This window comes from Dromaius novaehollandiae, chromosome 10, assembly GCF_036370855.1.
Source record: "Dromaius novaehollandiae isolate bDroNov1 chromosome 10, bDroNov1.hap1, whole genome shotgun sequence".
In the NCBI taxonomy this organism is placed as follows: domain Eukaryota; kingdom Metazoa; phylum Chordata; class Aves; order Casuariiformes; family Dromaiidae; genus Dromaius; species Dromaius novaehollandiae.
Genome location: NC_088107.1, coordinates 16,677,886 through 16,693,577, shown reverse-complemented (window position 1 = coordinate 16,693,577; position 15,692 = coordinate 16,677,886). Strand labels below are relative to the sequence as shown.

Sequence of the window (15,692 nt, the reverse complement as noted above, 5' to 3'; positions counted from 1 at the left end):
TCAAACACAGAAGGCACAAACAAATAGCAATCAAATGTTGTATATCATGATACGCTCTCAGTTCCTAACATCATACAGCTCACAGTCCAGGAACAGACCCTTCCAGGACTCTACTTCAAGTAGCTTTTTTTGCACATGGATGCCGCAGAATGCTTCTTTAATCTTTGTTGTTGTTGTTGTTCTGAATAACAAATTGTTTTCTTTGAGATGGGCCAAATTACATCTGCCTCACTCTCCATGCAGCTGAAAAAGGTTATAGCACTTCACAAGTTATCCAGGGATACTCCTGATATCAATCTTGAAGCCTATTCAAAACAAGGATGGGGAGTCAGGGTTTTCTGTGCCAACATTCCTGCTGAATAATCAGCCCAGCTCCATTATCTGTGGGGGAGTCCTCTCTTCCAGCGTTCCCTTGCAAGGCTGCGCTGCCTGTTGGGAGCTCACAGATAGAGCTGAGAGACGCCACAGGAAGCATGTACTAAAAGACCATACAGATTGGAACGCTATCACTTATCCTTTTCATGCTGTCGTTCTCCATAAAGAGAGAGTCAGTTACAAAAGGCTGCTTTTGTCACTAAATAATCACAGCTCTGGTGCCCTCCCCAAGACTTTTCCTGAACCTGTAAGTGCACAGGGCACAACAGGAGCACAGTGAACAATAATGCTGAGCAGCATGAGCCCCACCAACCTGATGTCTGCACTGATTTCTGATGGAAACGACACAGTGAAGCTGTCTGTTAAGTTTATGCTAGGAAACTTGACAACAACCTCCATGTACTAACAGCACTCTGGACAACACTTTTCCAAACTAAGGCCATTGTCTCCAAGCCTTTTGGATTTCAATATTTGCGATACACATAATATTTGGACTTGCATATTTCCAATCACTTGTTTTTATAGAATTCTTTAAAACCTTTATTTACATGGACAAAACAACTTTGACATTAAAGTGATGAAATGGAAGGGAGAGAGATGGTGGGCTGGACACATTGCTCTGGCTTCCTTGGTATACCCTGCTCTTTGGGGGGTTTTGAGAGGAAATAGAGGATTGTTCTTTGAAAGAGGGAAGCTCAAGGCAATGAGGGTGTGAATGGCATTGGCTGGCACTGGCTATAAACACAGCACTCTGGTTTTCAGTGTAAATTTTCAGCATGGTTTGAGAGGTTGGAATTTCCAAATGACATGTTCGATGTATGTGGTGGGGGTGGAGGGCAGAAAGGGTGCTTCTTTTTCATGTTCATGTCTGGCTGTCAGTCAAACACAGCAATAAAATCAGCTCCAATTAAGGGGGATATGCAAGGAATTTCATGATAATGTCAACACTCCATTCCATCAATACAGGGGTGAAGAAAAGAAGCTAATGTTAATTTCTTTTTTTAAAAAAAAACAACCTCAGTCACACTTGGTAGTTGCAACACCACATAGACAGTTAATCAGAAAGGTACATGAAGTGGTTGACAATTCCTTCATTATCCTGTGGGCTTTTAGCTTTGTTTTTTCTGTGGGGGCCCTGGTTTCTGTTTCATTTGCTTTCTGATTACTCCAGTGCTGTGTTAACTTTCTCCAGCAGACTACCTTCAGTTCTGTAAGAAGCTGAGCTTCTCTTCCATTAACCCCTTACTGCTGGGAATCTCTCTCACCTGACGCTAGGAAGAGAAACAGAAAACTGAGAAATCCCAACAGCCAGAGCCCAGAGTACTAGGTGGAGATTGAAGTCTAGTTGTTGACAGAATTTTGAAGACAAAACCCTCATTCCTAGTGAATATAGCATGAGAGCTTGAGTTCTGGTCAGCATCTCACTCACATGTCACTTGGCATCTAACTTTCTGTGAGACCTTAAAACATGTTCCATTTAAAAAAAAATGCATATGAATATCCTCAAGCTTCTCAATATTCAAAAGATAATTTTAATCCTGTGCTTTACTGTATGGGGGCCTAAATCTATCTCTTATTACTTCCTTAGCTACAAAACTGGGCATAATTATACTGCAACAGTACAAAATCTGATCTATTTTGGATTCATTGTTCCAGGGAGGAGAGAATCTCCAGGGAGCATAGCTGTCTCTCCAACTGTACTGGGTACAGGAAACATGTCATGTATGTAGCTGTCGAACTGCTACTCCATTTAACCAATCCTTGTGTTCCTTGGTCAGACTGGCTGCTCTGATTTCCTCTTAGGGCTGCATTCTGCTCCAGCTGACCCCACAATCTACAAAGACATTTTAGAGGCACCTTTGACCTCCTCGACCCATATTAAGATCATCTGTGGTGCTGTTGAGGGTTAGATCCGGGATGGTGCATTTGTAACTTCCTGCTCTTTTTGGTATTCTGCTGTACACTGCTAATCCTGCAGGGAAGGCTGATGATTCTGTCAGAATTTGATATATGTTGGATTATGATTTCACTGTTAAAATTACTTAAATTTTTGGACACTGAAAACTGAATTTTGAGAACAGAGGCACTCCTACAAACTGGTTTGGCTAGCAGTTTAGAAACTGTAAGTACTAAGAGTGAAATAAATCCTAATAGCAGTGCTCATTTGGGGTAACTAAAACCTGGACTGCGTAAAGAAGTGTGATTGTAGTTATTACTGATGGATAGTAATAAGTACATGCTTAGTGCATACTCAAATATCAGATCTATTTTCTTCCACATGAAACTGAAAATTATGTAACCAAACTTCTTGATAACAGTACGGAAACCTTGTGCACATGCCGGTAATCTGGATGGAAGTAATTCTAGTTACGCCAATTTCAGATTTTTAACTCATCCCTCCTATAGCACCAGCGCCAAGTCATTTTAGCATAGATACCACGGGATGAAAGATACAAACACTTCTCTTTGTGCCAGGTGTTGTTCCCTCTACAATTCTAGAAGAAAACCTGGAAAGCTGTCCACTGCTGATGTGAATCTGTTTGGACTGAAGAACCTGCTGGATTATTTAAAGCACTGTTCCAGTGATGTCCAGCACTGGCTGTTAAAGTGAACTGTATGACTACATTGCCTGTAAAATGCGTCTCCATTTCCTTTCAGGTTGGAAAGCTGATCCAAGAAGCAGCTGGAAGGAGTAATTTGAAGAGAGTTACGCTGGAGCTGGGTGGGAAAAGCCCAAACATTATTTTTGCAGATGCTGATTGTAAGTCAGTACTTCCGCATTTTCCTTAAAAACACATGTGTGTGTTGTCATTTTAGGGCATATCTTTCATTCAAAGTGAAATGGACAAATATAGCTGTATCTACTCACACTTGTGATATTACAGAAACAGCCGGGGGGGGGTGATTTTTTTTTTTTTTTAAAGACAACACTTGTATCCAGAGATTCACAGTGAACAACAAAACAGAGAAACAGTTATAATCAAGCATATATATCTGATGTTAGTCAAAATCATGGTCCTATACATATTTGTAGTCCTAAACTCTGCAGCAAGGTACTCTAGCACTTTAGATCTGGAAATTCTGTGATAGCAGATTCGCAGCAAGTATAAAAAAGAAGGGCTTAATTTAAATCATTTGAATGGTAATCTAGTCACTGCATTATTACTTTGTTAAGCTGTTCTGATAGTAGCTACAAAAGGATATTATTCCATTTTTTAAATTTTCACAAATGAAGAATTGTGTATTGAAGTATCCTCATTGCCATTGTCAGCAGGGAGCTGAAGACTTTGGCAGCCGGATGATGTGCAGCTGGGATTTTTGGCATCTGGGAAGGTACAGGACAGCAGTTTAGGATAGGATAAAAACACAAACTGGAAGTTTCTGCTTAAATGATCAGTAATGAAATAGTTAACAATGTTGATATTTAAATTGTCAGCATGAGGTTTTGACATTAACACCTCATTAAGATGAATGGGACAGTTCACACCTTGCTTTGAGCTATTGTTTCAGGCTGTGTGCAGGCACACTGTACACACCGCATTTTCTGAAAACTTTGTAACCCAAAGGATTAGAAATTTAAGGATTTTATTTTAATTTAAAAGGGAAAAGTGCATGGAAGAATGATTCTGAATAGCATAAATTACAAGAGTTGGTTACAATCATATGTTCATTTAAAAACTTACCAGTGACATCTAAAAGACTAGGAGAAAGGTTGAGAACTTTCAGCAATGGAAGGCTTTTCTACATAGGAAAGTTTTACCATGTTGGGGTCTAAATTACAGCTGTAGTCTTTCCTGTTAGCTAAAAAAGGCTCCTGGTTAACTGGAGCCAGGTGCAGATGTTTCAGCCCTCTACTCCAATTACTTATCTGCATCTCTCACCAGAAATCACCCTGCTCTCAGATGTCCCTAACCTACTCATCATATGTATCTGAACACCTTTTGTACAGCAATGTGTGCCAGGGCCAGGTCTGCATTATGGCCTTCCACAGGGGAAGGACAAATACTGCTTAACTGCTGTACAGAACTATAGGCTGAGAACCTGGGGAGAAGCCACAGGCCACAGAGGAATAACAGGACAAGGAGAGGGAGCAAAGCCTTCTTCAGGGCAGTTCCACACTGTATCGTACTAACAATCCCTGGCCTGCCCATAATTACAACCACCAGCTCTTGACCTGAGATTCAGACTTCAAAGCTATGACTATTTAAGAAGTGCAGATAATTTGCTCACCATTCCAAAGGAGCAGTTTGTTCTGTTTGAGGAACACTGTGTGCCAAAAGTTAGCAGAAAGCATGCTAACAGCAGCACACTGTTGAAAGTATAGTGTACCAAAAAGCCAGAGAAGAATGGTTAGAGCCCTTCATGGTGCAAAACTGTTCAGAAAAGAGGAAGAAACATCAGTTGATCAGTTCTATCCACTGCTGCTTTCAAACTCTGTGGAGCTGCCTTGGGAAAATTTGAATGTGGTCCAGGGAACACCCTACATAATTTTTTTCAAGATCATGCTGAAGGCAGAATAGGACATTTTTGTTAGATGAAGTTGTCTAGGATGTGCTGAAAGTAAAGCACTGTTGTTTTGTTTATTCCATAAATAATTATATTTAAGCAATGTTCCAAAGTGCTACAGCTGATAACAGAGGTATTGCAGTGCTGCAGGCCATCACTTTATAATGATAAATTCAGTATCATACAGCCCAAATTCTTCTCTAGTCAGCTATTATACCCAAGGGGAGAATCTAGCGCTCAATGTCTAAATATGGCTGGATTTTCCTCTCCTGCTTAAGTACTGGATGTGCTGGTTGTACCTCCAGGGAAGTTGGAAAGGAAATCATTTATTGTTTGTTCCATAATTGAACTATATTTTTAAGGCCTCACCTGGCCACCCGTAAAGGCCAGGAAGATGTTTCTGTCTTGCAGAAAAATCACCTGGCTTTCTGTGAAGGGTGTGTTTTGCCATTATCAAAGTTAAATTCTCTCAGGTACTTGGTTGGTTGTAATCCTCCTCATGGCAGGATTAAAACAACTGCAAACTTGGGATAAGAGACAAATTTTCCCCTTCCCTACCATCCCCAGTCAGCCAGGCTTCTGTAGTGTGGGGCACCATTCACTTCCTAGGGTCCTCTTAGAGTTTAGTTTATAAATTACATGTTGAGGGGACATAAGGCATTGGTGAAGTTGTTCTCAAATGGCCTACTTCTACAGATTAGGCAGTATTTTGTGACTTTTGTCATGAGATGGCATGTGGGATGTATTATCTATGGACCCTTCTTTACCTAGACAGTGCCTGAAGTTCCGAGTGGTCCCCTGCAATCTGGTGTTTCTGAAACAATTGTAATACTTTTAATATTATTCTAGTATAGCTGTGCCCAGGCTAGCCTAAATGGGGAAAAAATCAACTTCAGACACTAAAAAACTCCATATTTTCACAGGGATTATGACACAAAATGAAATGAATCTTCTTCCTTTATTACCTAACACAATCATGTTTTTTTCAAACCAAATCCACTACTTCTGCTTTGACATTTTGGGCATGTGACACCATGTAATACACATGACGCTGGCGCAACAGCAGATGTGTCTGTGATGTCTCACAGCAGCTTATGCTGTCTTCGTTTTGTAGTGGACTATGCTGTGGAACAAGCTCACCAGGGTGTCTTCTTCAATCAAGGTCAATGCTGCACTGCAGGCTCCCGGATTTATGTGGAAGAATCAATCTATGAGGAGTTTGTTAGAAGAAGTGTAGAACGTGCAAAGAGGAGAGTAGTAGGGAGTCCTTTTGATCCAACTACAGAACAAGGTCCACAGGTAAAGAAATGGGGCTTCAGCTCTACAGCCCAGATGGTGCCTGGAGGCATTTAAACTATAGTAGGACCGAGGTCTTTCAATACATATTCGATGCGATCTGGAGTAGCTGACATGACAAATGTCTGAAAGATTAAAATTCTAAAGGAACTAGATTATCTGTGCAGCACAGAGGTGTTTCTTGTTTAGTTAAAACCCTCATCTTAAATATTAGAAAGTTTGCCTCACAGCTTTAACAGCAAGATTCTGGCCTTCGGTCCCCAACATGCAGCTACAAACTGTACAGTGCTACCATTCATAGGAGAGAAGCTTGCAAAAGTCTCTTCCTAGGCATTTATTTTCAAGAACCGTCTACAACCATAACTGTAAACCCCTAGAGAGACGTGAGTTCTAAGCAAAAGCCTGGCTTATATAATTTTTAAAAAGTGAACATGGTTCATCAGGACAAAAAATAATGCCCTTCTTTCTTTGTACTTACAAGCCAGATTCCTTAGCAAGGATGTAGGTCTAGCCGCATCCATAAGGGGACACATTTTTAAGAAGATGGAGCCCTCGATTACAGTCAGCAGCCATTTGTAGATCTTTGGCATCTCCAGCTCAAGCAGTAGTGAATATAAGCATGAGTCTACTCACTGGGAGATAACTTGCCTAAAAACTTATTCTGTTTTGATAGTCAAGTACCTGATCTGCAGGTAAAATTGCTTCTTCTCTCTTTCAGATTGATAAAAAGCAATACAACAAAATCTTGGAACTGATTCAAAGTGGCATTACTGAAGGAGCAAAACTCGAATGTGGGGGTAAAGGTCTAGGAAGAAAAGGCTTCTTTATTGAACCTACAGTATTTTCCAACGTAACAGATGACATGCGGATTGCAAAGGAGGAGGTATTCACACACATGGGCAAGATCATTTTAGAATGTCCTAAGCACAATTCTGTTTCTTTTCTTTATTTTCTGAGACAAAAGCTTTCAAGTGAAAATTACCACTATAAAAAAGAGACTAGAATCTCTTCAGAACTCCTTCTGCATAAAGCCACTTAGAGCATTGGTTTGGGTAAAGACGCTCAATTTTTTTCATTGACTATAAAGCCTCAGACCTCAAAGAAGAGATAAGGGAGGAAATGTATGAGTTCCACTGGGACAACTGCTTTGGGAAATTCATACAGTTTTACAGAGAGCTATTACCACTAATACATGTTGCTGTGGGAATTTCTGAAGAGTAAAACAGGAGAAGGGAGACAGCTAAAAAGCAGTATAAATTAGGAATAAAATGTCTCTGAGTGGTCTGTTTTATAAATTAATGATTAATCTTTCTTGCAGATTTTTGGGCCTGTTCAAGAAATACTGAGATTTAAAACCATGGATGAAGTTATAGAGAGAGCCAACAATTCTGATTTTGGGCTGGTAGCTGCTGTCTTTACAAACGACATAAACAAGGCCCTGACAGTCTCTTCAGCAATGCAGGCTGGGACAGTCTGGTAAGGCTGAAGTTATCACACTCCTGCTCTTGGAGATAGAGTTTGACTCATAATCATTATCTCACCTCAGTTTTGCACCTTTGTCTCAAAAGCGTTTATCTAGGCCATCCTGAAAGTGAATCATTGAGATACTGAGCAGCTGTAAGGGGGGTGTTGTCACTCTGCTCACTGTGGGTAAATGCTGCTGTCTGCAGACTTGCTGAAAAGTGGAAAGTGCCTTTTTTTCTGTTTGCAGGGCAGCCACACTGCTGAAGGGCACTGCTGAAAACAAACACTCTAGGGTATAAATGACCCTTTCTGTGGAGCAGAGGAATCCCATAAGGTTTCTACTGCTGGCACAAAGACTCGTGCACTTTCTATAAAACCAGCATCAGGAACCAAGGGGAGATCTGTTCTCTCTAGCCCCTGGGAGTAGGCAATGCCACTTCTAAAGTTTGATAGCTTACAATTTGATATGTCAAGCCTGGATAAACTAAAAATCCAAGAGAAATCAGGTGGAAAAAGGACAAATTCAAATCTAATAGCTCTGTGTTACAACCTGGCATTGAGGTTTGTCAGCAAATTAATAGTTCATTTACTGAAGTTGCATCCAAATGTTCGGTGTGCTCCTCCAAGTCTTCATAGGCCAGATCCTGTTCTCTTTTTGAACGAGGAATAGAATGTTGCTGTTGCAACATAAATCCCTCATTTTTTTTTTTAACAAATGACAAGTTTGTTATTACAAAGAGCTAAACAGTATCCTTAGCTCTACAAGTTTCAGTCTCTCCCAGAGTCTTCCAAATGCCTTTCTGACAGCACAATCAGACTTGCCGCCTTTTCCTTTTACAGGATAAATTGCTACAATGCCTTAAATGCCCAAAGTCCTTTTGGAGGATTCAAAATGTCTGGCAATGGGAGAGAGATGTAAGTATTATGTTGTTATCTTCTAAACGTTTTTCAGCTGTACAACTCAATAAACATTAGTGAATCTTTCCACATGAATTCCATCTAGGAATACTCCCATCTGATGATTAGGGCACAGTATAAGATGACTGGTAGTTATTGCCAGTGGTATATGGCAAGATAATTTTTTTCCTTTCCTTTTTTTTTTTTTTTTATTTTGACACAGCAAAATAAATTCTTGGCACTATCTTCTTATTCTGAAACTGAAAATTTCTGAGCATTTTGCCACACTGTAACTTGTGTTCCAAGAGAGTTTTCCTTAGCTGTATTAACCACTGCTTTTCCAGAAAGATTCACTTTTTGTTATTTGTTGCTGTTTGCTTTGGATAGTTTGGTGTACTTGTTTTAGAGTTGTTTTGCCATATATTTGCCTCTCTCACTGAAACTTTGTATTTTTTCCTTTCTTTACTTTTTGCTACATTTATTAGTATAGGTCCATCTGAACTTGATTAAAATGTTATCTTTCTCTTCCAGATTTAAAAACAATTTTAAATGAAATCAGGCCTAGACAAGAATAGACAACTGTTTACACCCCTTTAAAAAATCACCTTCCATTACAAAGCTTTCTGTCTTTTCTTATTCCATTTAGAAGTAAGTGCCAAATATTTTGAGATGGAGCTCCACCCTCAAATGCTTTCCATGTACCTAGCTTAAACTCTTACTAGTTTTTAATTCTCACTACCATCACAGGAAGTTTAGCAATTCCATCAGCCCCAAACTGGTCATGCATTTCTTAATATATATATAAAGGATTCAATTAATTTCTGTGCAGGAGGCATATGTGCCAGTTATATCCCACCTAAACTTTCAAAATAGCTTATGGCTAATAGCAAACTCAGCAGTAAACTAAAATAAGGTCAAACTCTTTAAAACTTTAAATATGTTGAATTATACAACTTGATCTATAAAATGAGCTCTATGTAGTCTGAAATATTTTCTCTCATTAGGGAGTACTTTGAATAACACATTCATACTATTCTTCACATTCATGAGTTATGAGGTGATCTCACACTGGCATAAATATGTCAGCTCATCTAACTCTTATCATTGTGAAAATATTCTAGAACTACTAAGCTCAATAGAGCACATGAGTAACTTGACACCCAAGAGTGACCCTATTGACTTCAGGGAGGTTAACTGTGCAAGCAAAATATTCACATATTGATATCATAGAGTTTTCCAAAGGGGGAGGAAACAGGCAGCCCCCCAGCTCTCATGGAAAAATCTATGGGAGTTGTATACTTGATTTCCATCTACAGTTTTGAAAATCCTTATTGAAAACAATAAATGATGTGAATAGAAATGATATCCCTCATGCAGAGATGCCTGAAAACCTACTCCTGAGTAATTATTCTATTCATGTAAGAACCTCTTGATCAGATAACCTATCAAGGCTTCTAATTCTTCCTCCCCCTGCCCCATTTATTATTTGCATAGCTTATTAAAACGTCAAGGTTTCTTAGTAGATTCCTGTTTTTAGAGGATACATTTTACAGCATGAATCATGTTAAGGCAGAATTAAAGAACAAAAAACAAGAACATAACATGGCCATATATATGTGCATCTTTGCTAAGCTAACACTATGTTACAGACAGGTCATAATTGTGCCACTGTGATGTTTGTGCTAGCACTGTATTAGCTGGGATTTGATTTGTTCCTGCATTTAAATTCCCATTTTTTTAAATTCATGGGAAAAAAATGAACATAGACAGTTGAAATCTGCCACAGTCATTTTATACTGCCACAAAACTTCTGTACACAATGCAAGATTCTTGTTTACCTTAAGGCTACTTAAAACATTCTTGTATTCCTAAAGGCATATTAAAAGGAGTGATTTCTTTACATTTTTTTAAAGCTCCTTCTATGACTTGAGTGGTATAAAACTGAACTCCTGTAACTAAAAATCAGGTGACTCATCCTATATGGCCACATATAACCTTTTATATTAGGTATAGTCTCTCAAAATTCTGGTCTCAGTCCAAATATCTTCAAGGAACGGAGGTTCCATTCTACTTTACCGCTATCCTTTACTGTCATGGGAATCATTGTTGTCTGGATAGCTCTGAGCTCAGCAGTGCATAGCTGCATTCCCAAAAGAAGTTAAAACAGGAGAAAGGCTTGGAGCTATAATTCTTTCTCTTATCTTCTTTTTCTGTTGGCCTGAGAGAGGGAGGAGAGTCATCATTTCTTTTCAGAGAGCAATTTATTCCCTTTCCCTCACACCTACACAAGTAAGGGATGGCGTCACACAAACTTGACCCATGGGCTCCTCCCTCTCATGGATGCAACCCTTGTTCTCACCCTGGTACTGAACTGCAATCCAAGAAGACCCAAAGTGGCCATGAAACAGGATGTTATTGCTCCCTACTTCCCTGTATTAGGCTATGGGGACAACCTAGCCCTTTGTTTGAATGTGCACTGACTCATCTGCTCTGAATGCCTGGAATAACCCATCTTCCTATTCAGCAACAGCAACTGTTTAACTTTTGAAAAATACTTGCTTTAGAATTCCTCGCAGTTGTCTGCTTCCAAAGTTTCAGCCAGAAAACCAATCCATAAGGCCCTGAAGCCTTGAGTTGAAAAAATAGACAATAAATTTGTCTAGTTTTGTTTGCCAGACCAAGACAAGACACAAACTGGCAGCTGGAACATGCATAAAAGCACTAGATTCTCTGTTGGCTAGGTTATCTATTGATTCACAAAAATATGTCCAACTGGTGTCTGGAGCCAAGTTGCAGCGCTACCGAATCAAGCAGAAACTTTCATGCAGAGAGACTTATTAGTGTTCATTCTTGGGCTCCATGCAACTCCTGATGGCAGCTGAGCCATAGGGAATGGTTCTGTGGCTTCAGCTGAGTCTGACAAATAGCTCAATATTTTGGTCATTCTGTTGGAGACAAAACTAGGACTTTCCACTGAAAGTTGGAGTTGTGGTGGTCCAAATCACCAGGCACCTTTCACATGCTGAAAAATCTTTACTAGTATATTTTCTTGCATGTATTTAGGCTCTGGTAAATCATAAAATTCCTACTGAAACATCAGTCTGGGTGAGTGAAGTATCAACCTGTATATCAAGTGTCAGGCTTACCAAGCCAACAGGCATGTCAGAAAGTTTTCAAAACTGCAGGTAGTGTGAAATGGGAATTGCATGTGTTTTAGGGGTGGGGATAACATTTTAACTAAGAATGCTTAAGCATCCTTATATGAGTTCAGGCAGAAGAGACCTTCCACTTACAGGCTTGAATTGTACATGTTTTGAGGTGGGGATGTTTTTCGCTTTATGCACACAGCAGACAGCTTAGAACTCAACAACTTGACTAGAACACACTTAATCCCTCACTCAAAACATACATAGGGAAATGCAAACACCTACACTCTAGGGAAGAAAGGCGTGCTCCCAAGGAGCCAAGTCCACTCTAAACCTCAGCAGAGTTGCCTAGGAGATGAGCCAGGCCAGAGAAGACTGCAGTAAAGTCTACGCAGCATTCACAAACACCCATTTCTTAAGCATCATCTATCCCAAGCAGAACATGTGTCCTACAGTGCTAGGTGTCAGATCACTGGGACCTAGTAAGTGGCTAGCTTCAATAGTTTACAGGATCCGGTGTAATATGCTGTGCCAGGACAAAAACAGGTTTTCTAGTTAACTAGTGGAAATCCGAGCAGGTTGAACTCTGTTTCATAGTAAGTGGAAATGCTGATTCCTGCTGCTGGACATTTTGACAGGGTAAAAAGAGCAATGGGTTAGGAATCATGATCAACTTCATCCAGGGTCGTGAGTAGTTTGCTTACCACAGTATTCAGGTTGGAGCTCCTCTCTCCTGAGTGGAAATATAAGCAGTAATTTTATTGGGCAGTAGTGCAGGTCTTGTTGTTTGGACATTTGCAGGATCTGGAAAGGTCAGAGGACATCACTTCACTTGGAATAGTTCCGCTGAGGGACAGTGAGTGCTACTGGGTTTAATGTGGTTCTGTATTTCCTTATCAAATGCTAGAGCCATCTGTTGTTCTTCTGACCTACACTGCAACTTCATATTCAGGTTTTTTGAAAGATGGCATGAATGGAAATCTTGTATAAAGTAACAGTACAGCAGGAAATCCATGACTAGAAATTTTAGTCTATATCTTAACTTTTTCAAGGAATCACTTCATGGATTTTGCTCAGTAAGGAATTAATAATTGGCGTAAGCTGACAATTGCAATTTGTTTTTTTAGGGGTGAATGTGGATTGAGAGAATATTCTGAAGTTAAAACTGTGACAATAAAGATCCCTCAGAAGAATTCGTAAAATGATGAAAGACAAGGTTGTGTGGAAGAGCACGTCATGCCACCCTCTCTATTCCTTATGGGGACCAGCACTCAGGAATAAAAAGTGTTACACAATATATATTTAAGAAATTAAGTTGCAACATATATATCAGGCACATAATCGCATAAGTAATGCAAACCAACTCTGCATGCTTTCATAAAACTCTTTATGTCTTTAGTAAACAAACCATAGAAACCATACAAACAAGAGATAAAGTTGCTATTGGGCATCATTTAATAATGGTTCTACCTGTAAAACTATTAAATGCAAATGCATGCACACACACATTTATCTCTTCATTAAATAAACAGAATAAGTCTTACTGCTTTCAAGTTGCCTTTTCAAGGCCTGCCTTGTGCTGACATTCTTGTTTCATACAGGGCTTCACAAGCTGAATTTTACCCCAAACGCTAGCAGTGAGCAACATAACCAAGTACCATTGTTATTCTTAAAATCAAAAGAAAAAAAAAAATTGTGAACTGTAACCAGCCAGAAATTGGTATATTGGTATATTGGCAACTTTTCAATTAGCACACTCGCATAAAGAGGTCAAACTGGGGCAGGAACTAAATCATTGTATGCATAATGAAATCCAAATACTTACTGGTGAGATTTGGCTTTCAGACTCACAGCTTTTAGGTTTCCAAACTTATTTTAATAATTATTTTATGCCTTGCTTATTATAAGCAAAAATCCTCCCTTAAAAGACTTAAAGAGACTTAAAAAGTTTTACCTGCCTGCAAAAAGAGCATGGCCAGGCAGGGTGGAAGGGTGCTAAGGAGAACAGGAACAGATCTGAAGGCTTCACAGAGTATTTCAGCTTTCACTGCTCACCTAGTTTTGTTGTTGTTATTACTGTTGTTGTTCTCACTTTTTTTTTCCTTTTTAAAGAAGCATAGGCACACACAGACTGTGTAACTTTGTCTGCCAGTAAACTGTCCATGATTACAGCACGTTTCCACTTTTACCAGTGGGAAATTGTTACGTATTCATTACACAAGGAAGTATCCAGCAAAAACCCACCTGACAAGCAAGTTAGCTTGACTTTATTTGCTTATCAAATGATGGCTTGCCATCCTCACCATGCTTGTGAGCCTGAGCTGAGTTTACCTGCTGGTACTATATCTTCTCAATGATGTCTGCTCTTTTATTGACCCAGCACAAAAATAAGAGCGAGCTCTTTTAAGAGTCAGATGTTTAAAATCACTGTCACACCATTCCCTGCTGCCTACAGAAGCTCTTCTGAATTGCAGCTAACAAACTAAACATCATCTTCTCTTTCTTCTTTCCAGCTGCAGAATTCACTGAATCCTCAGACTTTTTAAAAAAGGTTTTGCTTTAACTTAGAATTAAGAAAATTTATTTTAAAAGTATAGTAGATCAGATGATTTACTGTAGCTACATTATGTGGAGTGCAAGAACAAAATTATAGACTCATATGTAACAGTTTTCCTAGCTGCAGACTCTATACTACAAACCATTGAAAACTCCAGACCTGATTCGGCAAGTGATTTCTGCACGTTCTTAACTTTCTTTACCCTCTGAGGAATTTCTCTTAGCCCTTAAGTTAAGTGTGTCCTTAAATATATTGCTGAATCAGGGCAAGATTATGCAGCACTTTGCAGTGTTGTGGCCCTCCAGTCAACATTTTGTATTGATAACTCATGTCAGTCTGTGTGTGTGTTTTTAAAGCAATATGTATACATGATGTTATTCAGAAATCATAGTACATTCACAGACATAGAGATGAGTCAAAATATTCCTGAGTTGTTAAATGCGAATGCCATATACTCCTACTGTAGTGTATGTCAGAGTTAAAAAAAAGAAAAAGAAAAACAAAAAATACAGCAAATAAGAAATTAGTTATCTTTTTAACTGCAATATAATCTGTGAAAAAGGAGATTTTCTTTCCTCCTATTTACTTAAAAACAAAACTTTCTGTGCTAGCATCATTTACACTGTGTACTCTTTTGTATTCTTTTTGTGTGTTTTGTATGTCTGTGTGTTATTCCCAGTACTTTCAGGTAAATAATATAGAGTTGCCATTTTTTTTTCAATCTTTTCACTGCAGCTCCATTTGATGTACATGGACTTGTGAAATCCTTTTTTAATGTACCATCTGCATGGATCCAACAAAACATTTTTCCAGTCCCTGCAGCTTTTTGTTACAGTTTTTAATCATGTATATAGTTATATGTTATTAAAAAAGTAAAAGGATATTTTCTATGAAGTTTTTTCCATTAAAAAGGTTTAGAGAAAGACTTTACAGACTGTGAGACTCCTTTGTTGTTGACAGAGCTATAAAAATATTAAAAAAAATATTTTCTTAGCAAAAAAATCTGTTCTCACAGTAGCTTTATTTTCATTCGCAAAAGTGAATGAAGTAAAAGGCCAATTACATTTTCTGGAATATTATTGCAGCTGTATGAAAAACACTTGCGAATTGCAGATCTAGGTCATAGCCAAAGTTCATCCTCACCCTCATGGTCATAAAGTTTAGCTATTGGGGAAGGTCTGAAATCATCAGACCCAGTGGGGCACCCTTGCAAACTGCTGCATCACAGCTTGAATTTTGGACAACGTTTTAAAAAAATGTGATGCTTTTTCTTTCTCCAGTAGATGAGTCACAGAGATGATTAAATTAACAAGCAGATCATTTATGGAGTGCTATTCCACTTGTCTTTAATTTCAAAATCCTAAAAAGGGGGAAAAGGACAGACTGAACGTTAATTTGACAGTCAGTAAAATTCACATGGCCAGGTACTATACAACTCCCCCTCAGGCAAT

At 38.9% G+C, this 15,692-nt stretch overlaps 1 protein-coding gene across 1 annotated transcript in view; it reads left to right on the top strand.

Moving 5' to 3' along the window:
* Nucleotides 1-15,243, top strand: part of ALDH1A2 (aldehyde dehydrogenase 1 family member A2) — a 59,258-nt gene extending 44,015 nt beyond the window's left edge. The window contains exons 9-14 of the mRNA XM_064517432.1: nucleotides 3,034-3,136; nucleotides 5,996-6,180; nucleotides 6,896-7,060; nucleotides 7,496-7,653; nucleotides 8,482-8,556; nucleotides 12,812-15,243. Of these exons, the coding sequence (XP_064373502.1) occupies nucleotides 3,034-3,136; nucleotides 5,996-6,180; nucleotides 6,896-7,060; nucleotides 7,496-7,653; nucleotides 8,482-8,556; nucleotides 12,812-12,884 (759 nt within the window). The 3' untranslated portion in view covers nucleotides 12,885-15,243. The remainder of the gene's footprint in view (nucleotides 1-3,033; nucleotides 3,137-5,995; nucleotides 6,181-6,895; nucleotides 7,061-7,495; nucleotides 7,654-8,481; nucleotides 8,557-12,811) is intronic.
* Nucleotides 15,244-15,692: the final 449 nt, after the last annotated feature.